This window comes from Ovis aries, chromosome 14 (assembly GCF_016772045.2).
Source record: "Ovis aries strain OAR_USU_Benz2616 breed Rambouillet chromosome 14, ARS-UI_Ramb_v3.0, whole genome shotgun sequence".
Lineage (NCBI taxonomy): Eukaryota > Metazoa > Chordata > Mammalia > Artiodactyla > Bovidae > Ovis > Ovis aries.
This window is the reverse complement of record NC_056067.1, coordinates 14,032,745-14,047,131: the sequence shown is the minus strand read 5'-3', so window position 1 is coordinate 14,047,131 and position 14,387 is coordinate 14,032,745. Positions and strand designations below refer to the sequence as shown.

General features: G+C 52.5%; 1 protein-coding gene and 1 non-coding gene across 3 annotated transcripts; both read right to left on the bottom strand.

Annotated features, from left to right (window-relative positions):
• Window positions 1-5,825: 5,825 nt before the first annotated feature.
• Window positions 5,826-8,864, bottom strand: RPL13 (ribosomal protein L13). Of its 2 annotated transcripts, XM_027977760.2 has the most exons (6): window positions 8,837-8,864; window positions 8,541-8,661; window positions 8,240-8,381; window positions 7,866-8,039; window positions 6,530-6,586; window positions 5,826-6,009 (listed from the first exon to the last, which is right to left on the bottom strand). In XM_027977760.2, the coding sequence occupies exons 2-6, from the start codon at window positions 8,642-8,644 to the stop codon at window positions 5,851-5,853; spliced, it is 636 nt and encodes a 211-aa protein (XP_027833561.1). In that variant the 5' UTR covers window positions 8,645-8,661; window positions 8,837-8,864; the 3' UTR covers window positions 5,826-5,850. The 2 variants fall into 2 exon arrangements, with proteins under 2 accessions (XP_027833561.1, XP_060253897.1); XM_060397914.1 differs by having other exon boundaries at window positions 8,541-8,864.
• LOC114118112 (small nucleolar RNA MBII-202) lies at window positions 8,095-8,179 on the bottom strand. The gene has a single exon (XR_003591659.1). It is a non-coding gene; the product is annotated as a small nucleolar RNA MBII-202 (small nucleolar RNA).
• Window positions 8,865-14,387: the final 5,523 nt, after the last annotated feature.

Here is a 14,387-nt window from a genome sequence, read left to right as displayed (position 1 = left end):
AGCCTGGTGGGCTACAGTCCATGTGGTTACAAAAGAGTCGAAAATGACTTAGCAATAAACAACTGGGGTCTCTGCCACAGCCTCACAGCAACAGGCCCCTCCCTGCCTTGTGGGGTGACCCTGGGCTCAGCTCCAGAGCTGACCTGGAGAGAGGGCTGGCAGGGCAGCTCCATGAAGCACTAATGGAGGGATTCTCCAGAGCCCAAGAGGGGCCACTGGGCTGCAGGATCCACCTGCCCCTCCTCACCCAGCAGCCCAAAAAGGCCTCAGGACAGGGGAGGGCCCGGAATGTGGCGGGGGGGCGAGAGCTCAAGCTGCCAGACACAGGAAGTGAGATTCCCACCTTCAGATATTCTGTTGTTACTGCTGCACAGGAAATAATAACACATGTTCCTTGTTGAAAAGTTAAAAAATGTAGATAAGCAATTAAAAAAAAATGGAAATTCTAGCACCCAGGCAGAAACACTGTTAACACTTTGATGTTTATCCCTCCAGCTTTTTTTTCCACGTAAATCTGTTTGTATTAGTTTTTACAAGCTGCTTCCCACCCTTAGGGCCCTTCCTACATGTGGCTCCTCAGATCACAGGCATAGGGACTCTCCGCCCCACCTGACAGCTGAGTTCCTGGGCCTAGCACTGTGCCTGGCACACAGTAGGTACTCAATAAATGTTCAAAGACGTTCAAAGAGGTACTCAATAAATGTTCCTGTGTGCAGTTTTTTACTAATTGCTTTTCTTTACATCGTATCGCCGTCTTTCATGCCATCGACTGTTACCCCAAAACTTGTATGTTGAAATCCTGACCCCCAATGTGGTGGCATTAGGAGGTGGGTCTTGGGAGGTGCTTAGGTCACAAGGGTGGAGCCCCACTGCCTTTGTAACTGGGACCCTACAGCACTCCCTCACCCCTCTGCCATGTGTGAACCAGACACCAAATCTGCTGGCACCTTGACTGATCTTGGAGTCAGCCTCCAGAGCTGTATCTGGTGTTTATAAGCTCCCCCAAACCCACCCCCAGTCCCAGTCTATGGTGTTTCTGTTCTGGCAGCCTGAAGGGACACTCTACCTTGATAAGCTGAGGCCAAAAGCAGGGGGCTAGGGCACTGCAACCCCTGAGGCAAGTCTAGAAACCACTGGGTTGCAACTAGAGTTATACTGGAGCATGGCCATCCTGTGTGTTCACGGATGGTCTGAAGCCGGCTTCGCCCTGCAAGAGCAGAGGGATACTCTGTGGCCTGGAAAGCCTGCAATGCTCACCATCTGGTCCTTTAGGAAACAGTCTGCCACGTGCATCTCCCTACCCGCCCACCCTGGGTGCTCAGAGTAGGGATCTGAGGGGGCCAGCGGGGTAGAAGTGACCCTTCCTCATGTATTTAACTAACCCCATGCTGAAGCCGAAGCTTCAATACTTTGGCCACCTGGTGCAAACAGCTGACTCATTGGAAAAGACTCTGATGCTAGGAAAGATTGAGGGCAGCAGAAGGGGGTGACAGAGGACGAGATGGTTGGATGGCATCACCAAGTCAATGGACATGAGTTTGCACGAACTCCAGGAGATAGTGAAGGACTGGGAAGCCTGGCGTGCTCCAGTCCATGGGGTCGCAAAGAGTTGGAGATGACTTAGCAACTGAACAACAATCTCTCTTTAAATGCTTCCACATCACCATTTTTGGAGCAACAATAAAGCATCCTTGTTTTAGACAATTTGCTTCTCAAGCCACAGGGCCCTACTTGCACTGGCTCCCCGCCACTGGCCAGCTCCTACTCACCCTTTGAAGCCTGGCTGAACATGCTCCACCCCCAGCACTGGCTCTGAGCTTCTGGGAATTCACCCCCTCAGCATCAGATGAGTTGCCTTGAGCAAGTGCCAGAAAGCTCAGCCCCTCAGGAGGGGAGCAGAGCTATGTCCAGACTGTGTGCGGTCCAGGCTGTGTTCAAGTGACGTACTGCTCAGGCAAGGCCATCACCATACCCTCCATGTTGTCCTTCCCAGGGCCCAGTGGGCTTGTTCCAGAGGCTCTGGAAGGCACACTGAAACTGTCGAAGTTTTAGGAATAGGAGGTGGTGGGGCTAACAAGGCTTTCAAAAGCTTACACCCGTGGGCTGGGTGCTTCTTTGATTAACCTAGAAAGGTCACTTTATCTCAGAACCCTGCTGTCAGAACTGGACTGTTTTCCTACAGGATTTGGCATTTCTCTTGCTGATGTTCAATCGCTCAGTCGTGTCCGACTCTTTACCACTCCACGGACTGGAGCATGCCAGGCTTCTCTGTCCTTCACCATCTCCTGGAGCTTGCTCATGTCCATCGTCTTGGTGATGCCATCTAACCATCTTGTCCTCTGTTGTTCCCCTTCTCCTGCCTTCAAGCTTTCCCAGCATCAGGGTCAGCTCTTCGCATTAGGTGGCCAAAGTATTGGAGCTTCAGCATCAGCCCTTCCAATGAATATTCAGGACTGATTTCCTTGAGGATTGACGGGTTTGATCTCCTTTAAGTTCAAGGGACTCTCAAGTCTTCTCTAGCACCACAATTAAAAGCACTGACTCTTTGGCGCTCAGCCTTCTTTATGGTCCAACTCCCACATCCATACATGACTACTGGAAAAACCATCGCTTTGACTCTACAGCATTTCTCTTACTTATGAATGGCTGCACCAAGTCTTAACTGTGGCCCATGGGATCTGTAGTTGCAGCATGTGGCAGAGTTCCCTAACCAGGGATGGACCCCAAGCCCCTTGCATCAGGAACGTGGAGTCTTAGCCACTGGACCACAGGGAATTCTTTCACTTTTAAAAATGAGACAGGTGAGCCCAGAGCGCTGCTGTCCCAGAGCAGAGTGTGCCACATATACATACACACATGTGCACATTATCACACATGGCAAACATGTTTTGTCCCCCCCACCCCCTCCACCCACCACACACATGCTCACATCAAATGGAGACAGAGTGAGACATGAGCATACACGCAGCCACAATTGAGTGTGCTGAGACACAGTCATTCCACCAGAGGCAGCACTGGGTGGGGGGCGGGTGAGGGGGGGACCTCCCCCTCCCATGGGTCTGCTGCCCACTCTGCAAAACAGGTCTGAACATTCAGTGTCACTGCCAAGGCTCAGAGAGGATGGCCTTTGTGAGGTCACACAGCCGTAAGACTACCCAGACCCCACTCCCTACGCAGAACCCAGTTCTCTCGCCTCCCTTGACCCTCCAGGCCCATGTGTCTCCAGGGCACAGAGGACCATAGGGCACGGAGTGCCTACGGTTGGCTGGGCCGTCTGAGCCCCTCCGAACCTGTGCAGGGCCAGCTGAACACATGACATTGTCCAGGACGAGCTGCCCTGCTTCTCGGCTCCCCTGACCAAGAATCCCCTCTGTGAAGGCCTTACCCTGGGCACCTGATACTGATGCTTCTGGGATGGTGACCTGCTTCACTGGGTGAGTGAGATCTCTGCACCTTTTAACCCAATCTCAGCGTCCTTCTTTGCTTGTTAAGAAGCTGCTGGATCCAGCCCACACTTAACGGATAGGACAGACACATGACGGTGAACCAGTGGCTATGTCAGGAGGGGGACACCCTTGTGCTTCCAGTCCCTACGATGAAGGCAGCGTAGGCCAGGGAGACAGGCAGCAGCAGTGTCCATGGGGTGGGCACCTCCAGGTGACGAAGACCTGGTTTTGTACCTGACTCACGTGAGGGCTTTGAAGATATTCTTGGTGAAGCCGCCTGGATGGTGTTCACAGCCCCTCTGCCCTCAGTCCCTTTCAACAGTGACCCAGTTTTGCCTCATCCTTCCCAGGAAGCACCATCCTTCCTGGTGAAATTTTCAAAGAGGCGGTAACTAACCATACACTGTGTTTGATACACTTGCAACTGGGACTTAAAAAGGAGGGGAGCCCAGCTGAGGCACCAGAGCTGGCGGGCGACAGGACCAAGGTCTAACACAGCTTCCCAGTGCCCCACAGGTGACGCCCAAGAAAGCCCTGAGCCTTATCCCAGGACAATCAATCTGGAAGGCCAGTGGCCTCCTTAATGGTCTGCAGCAGGCCCTTCACCAGCCCTCGTGTACCTTGGTGACTGTAGCCAATCACCACTGCAACCCAAGGCTGACATGTGCCCACACACTGGAGAGGCAGCCAAAGGACTTTCAGAAAGAAAACGCCACAAAGTTTTGCGTTAAGACTTTGTGGAGCTGAGATTGTTTTGATTACTGCTGTGTTCCTGGGACACACTGCCTGCTCAACGCCTGAGTGCCTGTTCTCCATCCTGAAAACTCCCTGCATTATCACTTTCTAACTTCTCCACCCAGCACCCACTTGTCATCAGCTTCTACGGTCCCCAGGACAGTCAACGCCAGGCTGGCTGTGTTTGTCAGCTCACTCCTTGTCCTCTGCTCTGGTTCTAAGCCATTGAGGCAGCAAAAAAGACACTGGTAAATTCCTAGAACTGGGCACAAACCACTGTGGGTTGACGTGGAGATTGGAGAAGGGAGGTCATAGCTTCTCACTGATCCTCTTTACATCTGGATCTTCTATGAAACAAAGACCTTATTTTTCCTAACACCCTGAAAGCACACAAGAACAATAGCAAGTGCAACTACCTATGTAAGACCTAAACAAACGAGGACCGTCAGCTCTTTGGCATAGGTGTCCCTTAGTCTGCTCTTTGGCTCAAAAATCCCTGGTGGCTCAGGCAGTAAAGAGGCCGCCTGCAAAGAAGGAGACCCTAGATCAGGAAGATCCCCTGGAGAAGGGAATGGCTATCCATCCCGGTATTCTTGCCCGGAGAATCCCATGGACAGAGGAGCCTGGCGGGATACAGCTCATGGGGTCACGAGTTGGACATGACTGAGCGACTTACAACTTAAAAGGGTACAAAAAAACCAAAAGCCTAAATAATCTAAAATGACTATAGTTTCTCTGAAAACAAATTCAATCAACTAGAAATTAGGGTAAATTTCAAACCTTTTAAAATAGCCTGTAACTTAAAATAATCAAGGGAAAAACAAAATAAACTAAACTTTATAACCACCACCAAACCAAACCAATGCTGCTGCTGCTGCTAAGTCGCTTCAGTCGTCTCCGACTCTCCGCAACACCATGGACTGTAGCCTACCAGGCTCCTCCATCCATGGGATTTTCCAGGCAAGAGTACTGGAGTGGGGTGCCATTGCCTTCTCCGAAACCAATGCTAGCCTCCTACAATTTATAATCACCGGAGCAACCTTTATAGGTACGGGCAATGTCACCAGTGCACCCACTATGGTTATCTGTCCCTAAAACCCACAGTTCTGCCCAAGTGGACACTAACTGTAGCAAGCCCCTGGCCCTGCATCCCTGGCGGCCTCTGCACCTTCCACTCTGTGAGCACTGTAGCCAGTCACCTGACCTGGGGGAGTTTCCCAACTTCTCACCAGGATCCCAACACAAAGCAAATGGAACCATGGCTTGGGCCATCCAGAGACAGCACCCCATGAGCCCTCTTTCATGGATGGATCATGAGGCTCCAATCCCCAGGCCTCCACACTAGCTGTCTCTTGATGGGTCGTGAATTTTCAATATACTGAGTGTACACGTTAAATCAGCACCTTATAAACTGTCACCTTTAGATGTGAAAATAATATTTTAATAGTAATAGGAACACACAGCACCTCCTGGGCTGGAGGGTCCAAACAAGAACACTAAGCACAAGCCTCCCAGGTACCAAAGCTGCTTCCCTCACAGCTCTGTTGCGACAAAGGTCAGACACACCCCAGGTCTCCCTCAAGGAGGGCCCCCCCGCCGAGGCCCTGGCTCCTTACACAACGAAGGTCACATGGACACTGCAGGTTTATCGTAAGCTGCCAATAGCACTTTATTTTTTCTTTTCAACATCCTGTTCTGCGGCTTCCTTGGCCCTTTTTGCCCGGATGCCGAAGAGCCGGGCGTTGGCACGGGCCATGCGGAGACTGGCAAATGCCTTAAAGTTCTTCTCCTCCTCTGTGATGACTCTGGCTTTCTCCTTCTTATAGACCTAGAACGGAGCCCAGCCAACTGTCAGCAAACTGAGAGGCCTTGGGGGGGAATCCGCCCACCAGAGTAAAGCTAACTGGAGGACACCAAGAGAGTAGGACAGTGCCTCCTTGGTTCAAAGTAACCTCCAACTCAGAACCTAGTGCCCAAATCATGTGAAGGGTGGGTTGGGCCTGGATACAAGGTGGGTGTAGGGGTTCAGGCCCACCCCACCTCCCACTCCCAGGAGCCTCAAGGGCCTTGTCAATTGCTGGTCAGGCTATAGGATCACCAAACATGCATGGAGAGCTGCCTCTGGCCTGGGCTTCCCAAACATCAAGGAGTGGAAAGGACCCTACATAGAGGCTAACAAGTGAGGGCGACTAAGCTTTCCTCAAGGAGCCCATCTGTCTGGATGCAGCTGACTCTCCTCAGGGCAGGTCGGTCTTTCACAAACCAGTAAATCTCAACATGGGCCCTGGCTGCCACACAGAATCCCTCCAACCCAAACCCAGATCCATTCTCCCAACACGCCCACTTACGTTCCGTATGGGCATAACAGGTCCAGTCAGCTGAGTGGCCAGTTTGAGCTCTTCAGCCTGTTTGTCAATGACAAAGGAGTCAGGTGACTTTAGCTCATTTCCCAAGGAGCCCCAAACTTGTCACCCCAGAGTGCCTGTGGATTCCTGCCCGATCGAGTAAAGGGGGGCAGGGTCAGATGAGTCACCCATGCCTGAACCAGGGATGCAGGGAGAATGACTGCCAGCAACCCATGTAGATGGGCACTGCTGATCTCATGCAGAGTACATCATGAGAAACGCCGGACTGGAAGAAACACAAATGGAATCCAGATTGCCGGGAGAAATATCAATAACCTCAGATATGCAGATGACACCACCCTTATGGCAGAAAGTGAAGAGGAACTAAAAAGCCTCTTGATGAAAGTGAAAGAGAGTGAAAAAGTTGGCTTAAAGCTCAACATTCAGAAAACAAAGATCATGGCATCCGGTCCCATCACTTCATGGGAAACAGATGGGGAAACGGTATTAGACTTTATTTTGGGGGGCTCCAAAATCACTGCTGATGGTGACTGCAGCCATGAAATTAAAAGACGCTTACTCCTTGGAAGAAAAGTTATGACCCACCTAGATAGTATATTCAAAAGCAGAGACATTACTTTGCCGACTAAGCTCCATCTAATCAAGGCTATGGTTTTTCCTGTGGTCATGTATGGATATGAAGAAGGCAGAGCGCCGAAGAATTGATGCTTTTGAACTGTGGTGTTGGAGAAGACTCTTGAGAGTCCCTTGGACTGCAAGGAGATCCAACCAGTCCATCCTAAAGGAGATCAGCCCTGGCATTTCTTTGGAAGGAATGATGCTAAAGCTGTACTGTGGCCACCTCATGAGAAGAGCTGACTCACTGGAAAAAGACTCTGATGCTGGGAGGGATTGGGGTCAGGAGGAGAAGGGGACGACAGAGGATGAGATGGCTGGATGAGTTTGAGTGAACCTGGGGAGTTGGTGATGGACAGGGAGGCCTGGCATGCTGCAATTCATGGGGTCGCAAAGAATCCGACAGGACTGAGTGACTGAACTGAACTGATCTCATGCAAAGATTACTAACACGCAGTACACTTTCAATTTTAACAAAGCTGCCTCCAAGTCCTGCCCTTAGTGAATCCTGGCAATTCAGGCAATTAGTTTGAGGCTCCTCAGAGGCTTTCTCCCACATTATTTATCTTCTCTCTACTATGCGTTGCAACCCTGCTTAGATAGGAAGCTGCAGACAGGTGCTTTGTCCTTGCAGCCCAGCTAGACCCACAGTGAGACCTCCACACCCTCACCCCGCTGGGCGCTGTGGGAGCCGGGTACTCACAGAGCTGTCTCCCTTCTTGGGGGCCGAGGGCTTCCTGGGGAACAGGATAAGTTTGGAGCGGTACTCCTTGAGCCGCTGCACGTTGGCTTGCAGGGACTCCGTGCACTTGTTCCGCCGCCTCGGGTCCACCGAGATCCCAATGGTCCGGGCCACCTTCTTGTGGATGCCGGCCACCTGCCCCGATAGAAACAGCTAAAGCCCCGAAAACTCCCTGCCCCCCACCCCCTACACCAGGAGGGCCCAGCCGTCAGATGGAAAAGGGTTCAAATGCACTTTCATCATGGCAGTGCAGCGATTCCGGAGAAATGTCATCACTTGGCTGTATGCCACGAGGAACCACCAGTGGGTCTCGGACACGAGCTGGCGACACTCACCCTAAGCTCCTCCAGGCTGAAGCCCCTGCCGGCACGAACCTTCGTGTGGTACCTGACCGTCGGGCATCTCACCACCGGCCGGAGAGGACCGGACGCGGGGCGCGGGGCAATGCGGCGAGCCTTGGCCTGCCGGGCCTTGCGTCTGCGCAGAGAGAAGCCGAGCGGGGATCATTGTCCGCCCTCCCGCAGCGGGCCAGGCGCGCGGAGGACAGGATAGGATAGGACAGGACAGGACAGGACAGGACGGGACGGGACGGGACGGGACGGGACGGGACGGGCGCGCTCGCTCCCGGACGCTCACCTACGGATCTTGCGAGCCGGCTGGTTAAACCACGTGGCCACGCGCCGCTGCCAGTCCTTGTGGAAGTGGGGCTTCAGGATCATGCCATTCCGGCTAGGCGCCATGGCTGCGGCCGGAAGGCCTGGGGAGCGGGTAAGACGGGGAGCGAGTTAGGTGCGGGCGCCGAGTCCCGTCGGCGAGCGCACAGAGCACGGGCCAAGGCCCGACGCCGCTGGCGACAGGTGGACCCCGGTGACGGCGGATGGAGCCAGATGGGCTCGGATAACATCGATGGCACCGAGCTCCTGTATACTCACCTCCTCCGAGGGCTCACGGCCGGGAAAGGAGGAAGTGCCCCAGAGCACCCTGGGATGGTAGTGAGCCTGGCCAATCAGAAGCGTCAGAGCGTTGTGACCAATCAGAGCCAGGGCCACAGAGTGACGTCCATGCTTTCCCGGCAGTCCTCGCGGCGCGGGGAGATATGGCGCCGCGTTGCCAGCGTTGTAGTCGTTCATGCTGCGAGAACCGCGGTTGTCTGCGTCTGGCGAATCTCTGGTCTGCCTGCCTGCTAGTGTGCCACTGGAGGCCTCTCCCTCCGCGTCCGAGGCTGTAATGCCGGACGCCGCGTGGAGCCGGCTCACCCTCTCTGTGGGCGGAGCGCGCACTTAGGAGCGGGCTTCCAGAGCGCCCCGAGCGTGTCGCCCAGAGCCTAGGCGCGCAGAGGTCTGTGGTCGGGCCGCTGGTGGCGAGTAGCCCGCAGATTGTGGAACTAGAAACCGTGGCCGGCCGCGGGTGGCCGGCGCTCCGCTGTGAGCACTGCCTTCCACGCAGATGAGCGTCGTAAAAACACCAAGTAGCCAGGCAAGCATCCGCCCCCTGGACCCTGGCGCCTTCCTGTTCCCGGGTCAGCCTGGGACGACGCCAACACATCTGCCATCTGTAAGCCTTTGCGCCCAGCAATCGCCTTCCTTTCTACCCTCACGCCAATCGCCAAGATTCCTCTCGCGAAATCTGATCGCCATTAGGAATTTCATGACGCAAAATGAGAAATTCGGAGCCATGTATCCTGCACCGAGTAAACAGTAGCTGATATTGATGCTGTTAGAAGGAAATGGCAACCCACTCCAGTGTTGTTGCCTGGAGAATCCCAGGGACGGCGGAGCCTGGTGGGCTGCCGTCTATGGGGTCACACAGAGTCGGACACGACTGAAGTGACTTAGCAGTAGCAGCAGCTTTGTGCCCTCTTGAGACACCCTTGGGTACTAGAAAAATCAGGTTGGGGCTAAGTGAGGAATTACAAGGTTACGGTAAGGTAGATAGAACATGTTAAGGGTAGAGGAGGCGTGTAACACAAGTGCCAAGGCTGTGGGGAACGTTGGAGCCCTGACACCTAGTAGGTGTGTGCTCAGCTCTGAAGCAAATAAACCCTGAATATTCATTGGAAGGACTGAAGCTGAAGCTTCAATACTTTGACCACCTGATGTGAAAAGCCGACTCATTGGAGAAGACCCTGATGCTGGGAAAGATTGAGGGCAGGAGGAGAAGGGGGCAACAGGATCAGATGGCTGGATGGCATCACCGATTCAATGGACACGAGTTTGAGCAAACTCCGGGAGATAGTGAAAGACAGGGAAGCCTGGCGTGCTGCAGTCCATGGGGTGGCAAAGAGTTGGAGGCAACTGAGCGACTGAACAACAGCAGCAGCTGTGAAGCAAGGGTAGTACCAGCCTTGCTTTGCTGACAATTGTTAGCAAATGCAAGAAAGCTCTTCTCAGTAACCTTGGAAGTGGTGCTTATTTCTGAAGATAGAGTCATGTTTAAAATCTCTAGCCTTTCATAGGCACAGACAGCTAAACTGGAAGGTCAGTGATCCAGAGGAAAGTGTCTGAAGTTGGCTAGTATACTAGTAGAATCTTTGTACTAGATTTGAGATTTTGGGTATGTGATTGGTGTGAAATGGGAGAAGCTGCTGGGAGCCCTGTTAGGCCTCAGAACAAAGCTCAGTGCCCAGCTCTTGGTAAGTCAAGGTCACACCACTTTGTTTCCAGGTGACAGGGTAGGAGCCAGGGTGGGGAAGGCAGTGCAGGAGAGAAGGAAGGGAGAGAACAGGGATTATCCACCTCACAAACTGCTTTGTCCATTGAAGCTGAACCCACACTCCATTCTGGAAGCAGAGGGTTTGTGTAGGAGATGTTTGCTGAAGAAATGCTTGGGTTGGCCTGGGGTTTATTTCTTATGACACAGTCCAATGTTAGCCCTCACCTTCCATGTCTTTTTTTTTTAGCTAAAGATTTCTTTATTGTTTTACTTTATTTTTGACTGTTTTAGGTCTTTGTGGCTGCACGAAGGCTTTCTCTAGTTGCAGTGCTCCAACTCTAGGTGCCCAGGGATCAAACCAGGGTCCTCTGTGTTGGCAGGTGGATTCTTAACCTCTGGAGCATCAGGCAGTACCCTGTGTCTTTGAGACACTTTTCAGTGATCCTGCCATGGATCCTTCTCATTGAGAACACAGTCCCCATCCTCTTCTCCTTCTGGACAGACTCACAGACTCGTGCAGCTCGTCTGCTCATAGTCGGGGTGCTGCCGGGGTACCGGGGGAAGATTTGAAGTCTGGAGTTAATGGTGAGCAGGTGAAGCTGTAGCTTGAGGACCTCAGTCTGCTGCACGCAGTCCAACACATTTTTTCGACACCTGAATAGTTCACACTTGCGTCCTTAGGGAACATGCAGAAAAGCAAGTCCTGAGGCTCTCATGTGACTGCTGAGAGCCTGCTGAGCTTCCCAGTTGGGAAGACTGAAGAAGTGAGCAGGAGTCCTTCTGATGCAAACACTTGTTTGCTCAAGGTTGTGAAAGTCTTCAGCTACAGGACAAGCCCCTCCCCGCTTGACACAGAACTCCACAGCACAACTCTGCCAAGGGGCTTTTGTCCCAGTCTGGGGCCTGCAAGCGCCACTGAAAGGACTGGCCAGTGGCCCTGGACTAAGTGCTCACTGGGCACAAGGTTTCTGGAGGGATGGGGTACACACGGGCTTCCCAGAATTTCCTTGTAATTGTGCTTCAGTTACTCACAGAGGGGTCTGCTTCCCCCACACGTTCACCTGACTGGCCCCTCCAGCTGTTGCTTCAGAGTCGACCTCAAAGACAGTCAACACTACCTCCTGAAGCCCTTTGACACACAGTCTTGATTTTTTTAGTTTTTTATTTATTTTTGGCTGCACTGGGTCTTCATTGCTGCATGCAGGCTTTCTCTAGATGCAGTGAGCAGGGACTGCTCTTCATTGCAGTGCACAGGCTTCGCCTTGCAGTGGCTTCCCTTGTGGAGCACTGACTCTAGGCTGTGCGGGCTCAGTAGTTGCGGCTCCTGGGCTTGAGCACAGGCTGTTGTGGCACACGTGTAGCTGCTCTGTGGCATGTGCTTTCCTAGATCAGGGATCAAACCTTTGTCCCCTGCATTGGCAGGTAGATTCCTAATCACGGGGCCACCAGGAAGGTCCCACAGTCTTGATTTTAAAAGTTAATCTCAAGGAAATCCCTGGGGATCCAGTGATCAGGATTCTGTGCTTTCACTGTCGAGGGCCTGGCTGGATTCAGTCCCTAGTTGGGGAATTAAGATCCCACAAGCTGTGGGGTGCGGCCAAAATAATGATGTGTGTGTGCCAAGTCGCTCAGTCATGTCTGACTCTTTGTGACCTTGTGGACTGTAGTCCACCAGGCTCACCTGTCCATGGGATTCTCCAGCCAAGAATACTGGAGTGAGTTGCTCTATCCTCCTCCAGGGGATCTTCCCAACCCAGGAATCAAACCCACGTCTCCCGAATTGGCAGGCATATTCTTTACCACTAGCGCCATCTGGGGAGCCCAACAATAATGATAATTAATTTAAAACATTAATCTCAAAGCAGCAATGTGTTTTTATTGTTTTGACACAAAGGCATGTTCCTATAGCACTTTGCAGAAACTAGCACACTAACAGTGTCCTCAATATGAACCATTGGTTGAATTAGGAAAAGCAGGAGCCTAATAACTCAGTAGGGACAGGTTGATGTTGGTGCTTCACAGAACTCAACCATCCGGCCTCTCAACTCTCCAGTCAGTTCAGTTGCTCAGTCGTGTCTGACCCTGCCACTCCGTGGATTGCAGCACCCCAGGCTTCCCTGTCCATCACCAATTCCCAGAGCTTACTCCCTGTCCATTCAGTTGGTGATGCCATTCAACCATCTCATCTTCTATCATCCCCTTCTCCTCCTCCCTTCCGTCTTTCCCAGCATCAGGGTCTTTTCCAGTGAGTCAGCTCTCCATATCAGGTGTCCAAAGTACTGGAGCTTCAGCTTCAGCATCAGTCCTTCCAATGAATATTTAGTGTTGATTTCCTTTAGGATTGACTGGTTTGATCTCTTTGCAGTCTAAGGGACTCTCAAGAGTCTTCTCCAACACCACAGTTCAAAAGCATCAATTCTTTGGTGCTCAGCTTTCTTTATGGTCCAGCTCTCACATCCGTCAGAGCCAACATGTAAACCTGATAAGAGGCTGGGCGATTGCCATAATATGAGGAACACCTCATGTCAGTGACCACCTGGCAGTGTGTTACTGTAACACAGGTGTCTTATATGAAAGTTGCTGAGAGAGTGGATCTTGAAAGTAGTCATCACAAGAAAATCTCTGACTGTGTATGGTGACAAATGTTAATTGTGATCATCTCCCAGTACTTACAAACATGAACCACTGTCTTGTATATCTGGCATTAATATGATGGACTTCAACAAACAATTTTAAAAACAAAAAATGTAACCAAAAATTGTATTGATTTGAGCATAGATCAGATTGGAAAACAACTTGCATTATGATGTGAGAACTCTTTTAAGTTAATTCTTCCAATATTCTTTACTTGTCTTCTGGGCTCTGATGTGTTAAATGTATGTCCACTTAATGTCTGTCTCAGCAAGGAGCCCTCACACACCTGATTCTGAGACAGTTTCAGAAACTGCAGTCAGGCCACGCTGTATCCACTCTGCTGGGCAGAGGAGGTTGCCCAGTGGTCTGGCTGCTCTGGTGGCCATGAGCTGCTGTGGGAGAACCTCTTCACCCCCAGGAACCCCTTAGGGAGGCGTGAGGAGTAGCAGGGGCGGCTAAGGCCCCACTCCCAGGGCTCTCCCCGAGTGCTGTGTCTTAAGGACCAGGAGGTGTCGTCACCTGTGACAACTCATTTCTGTACATCAGCACTGTCCCATCGGCCTCCCCTTGCTGGGCTCCCATGAGCCCATTCCCTGGCAAGCCCTGGGAAGGCAGGCTGCACTTCCTCCACTACAATGAGGTGCCCCTCTTCACCCCACCTAACAGCCTATTCCTGGCTATGTGTCACCAGACACTGGCTGTTTTAATGGTAAAGTACAAGGGGGTGAGCTCAGCCATGTCCCAGTGAGGTCACAGAAGGGGCCCACCCTCCTAACTCCAGGCCGTCTTCAGGAATGAAACAGGATGGGGCAGAGGCAAGGTGTCCCCTCAGGGCCCCTCCTTGGGTGGGCACCGGCACCTGCTCTGCCCCTGTGCTTCCTTGGGGCACTGGGCGTGGGGGCGGCCCCACGTGCTGCGCACAGAAAGGGAAGTAACAAGCAGCAGGTTGTCACAGGGGACTAGGGCCCTGAGTGCACCTCGTCCGTCTGTTTCCCCTGCCACTGCTAAAGAGTCCTAGAGAAGGAAACTGGTTCCTGCACAGCTGACCTCTCACCCTGCAGACGTGGGATCCCTGATCCAGGACACCATCAGGGCAGAGCTGACCACGCAGCATAGGCTTCCTTCCCATCCCCCAGACATCTGCCAGGGGCCTGCGTCCACACTGCAGGAGGTGGCCATTCCTTACTCCTCCAGGCC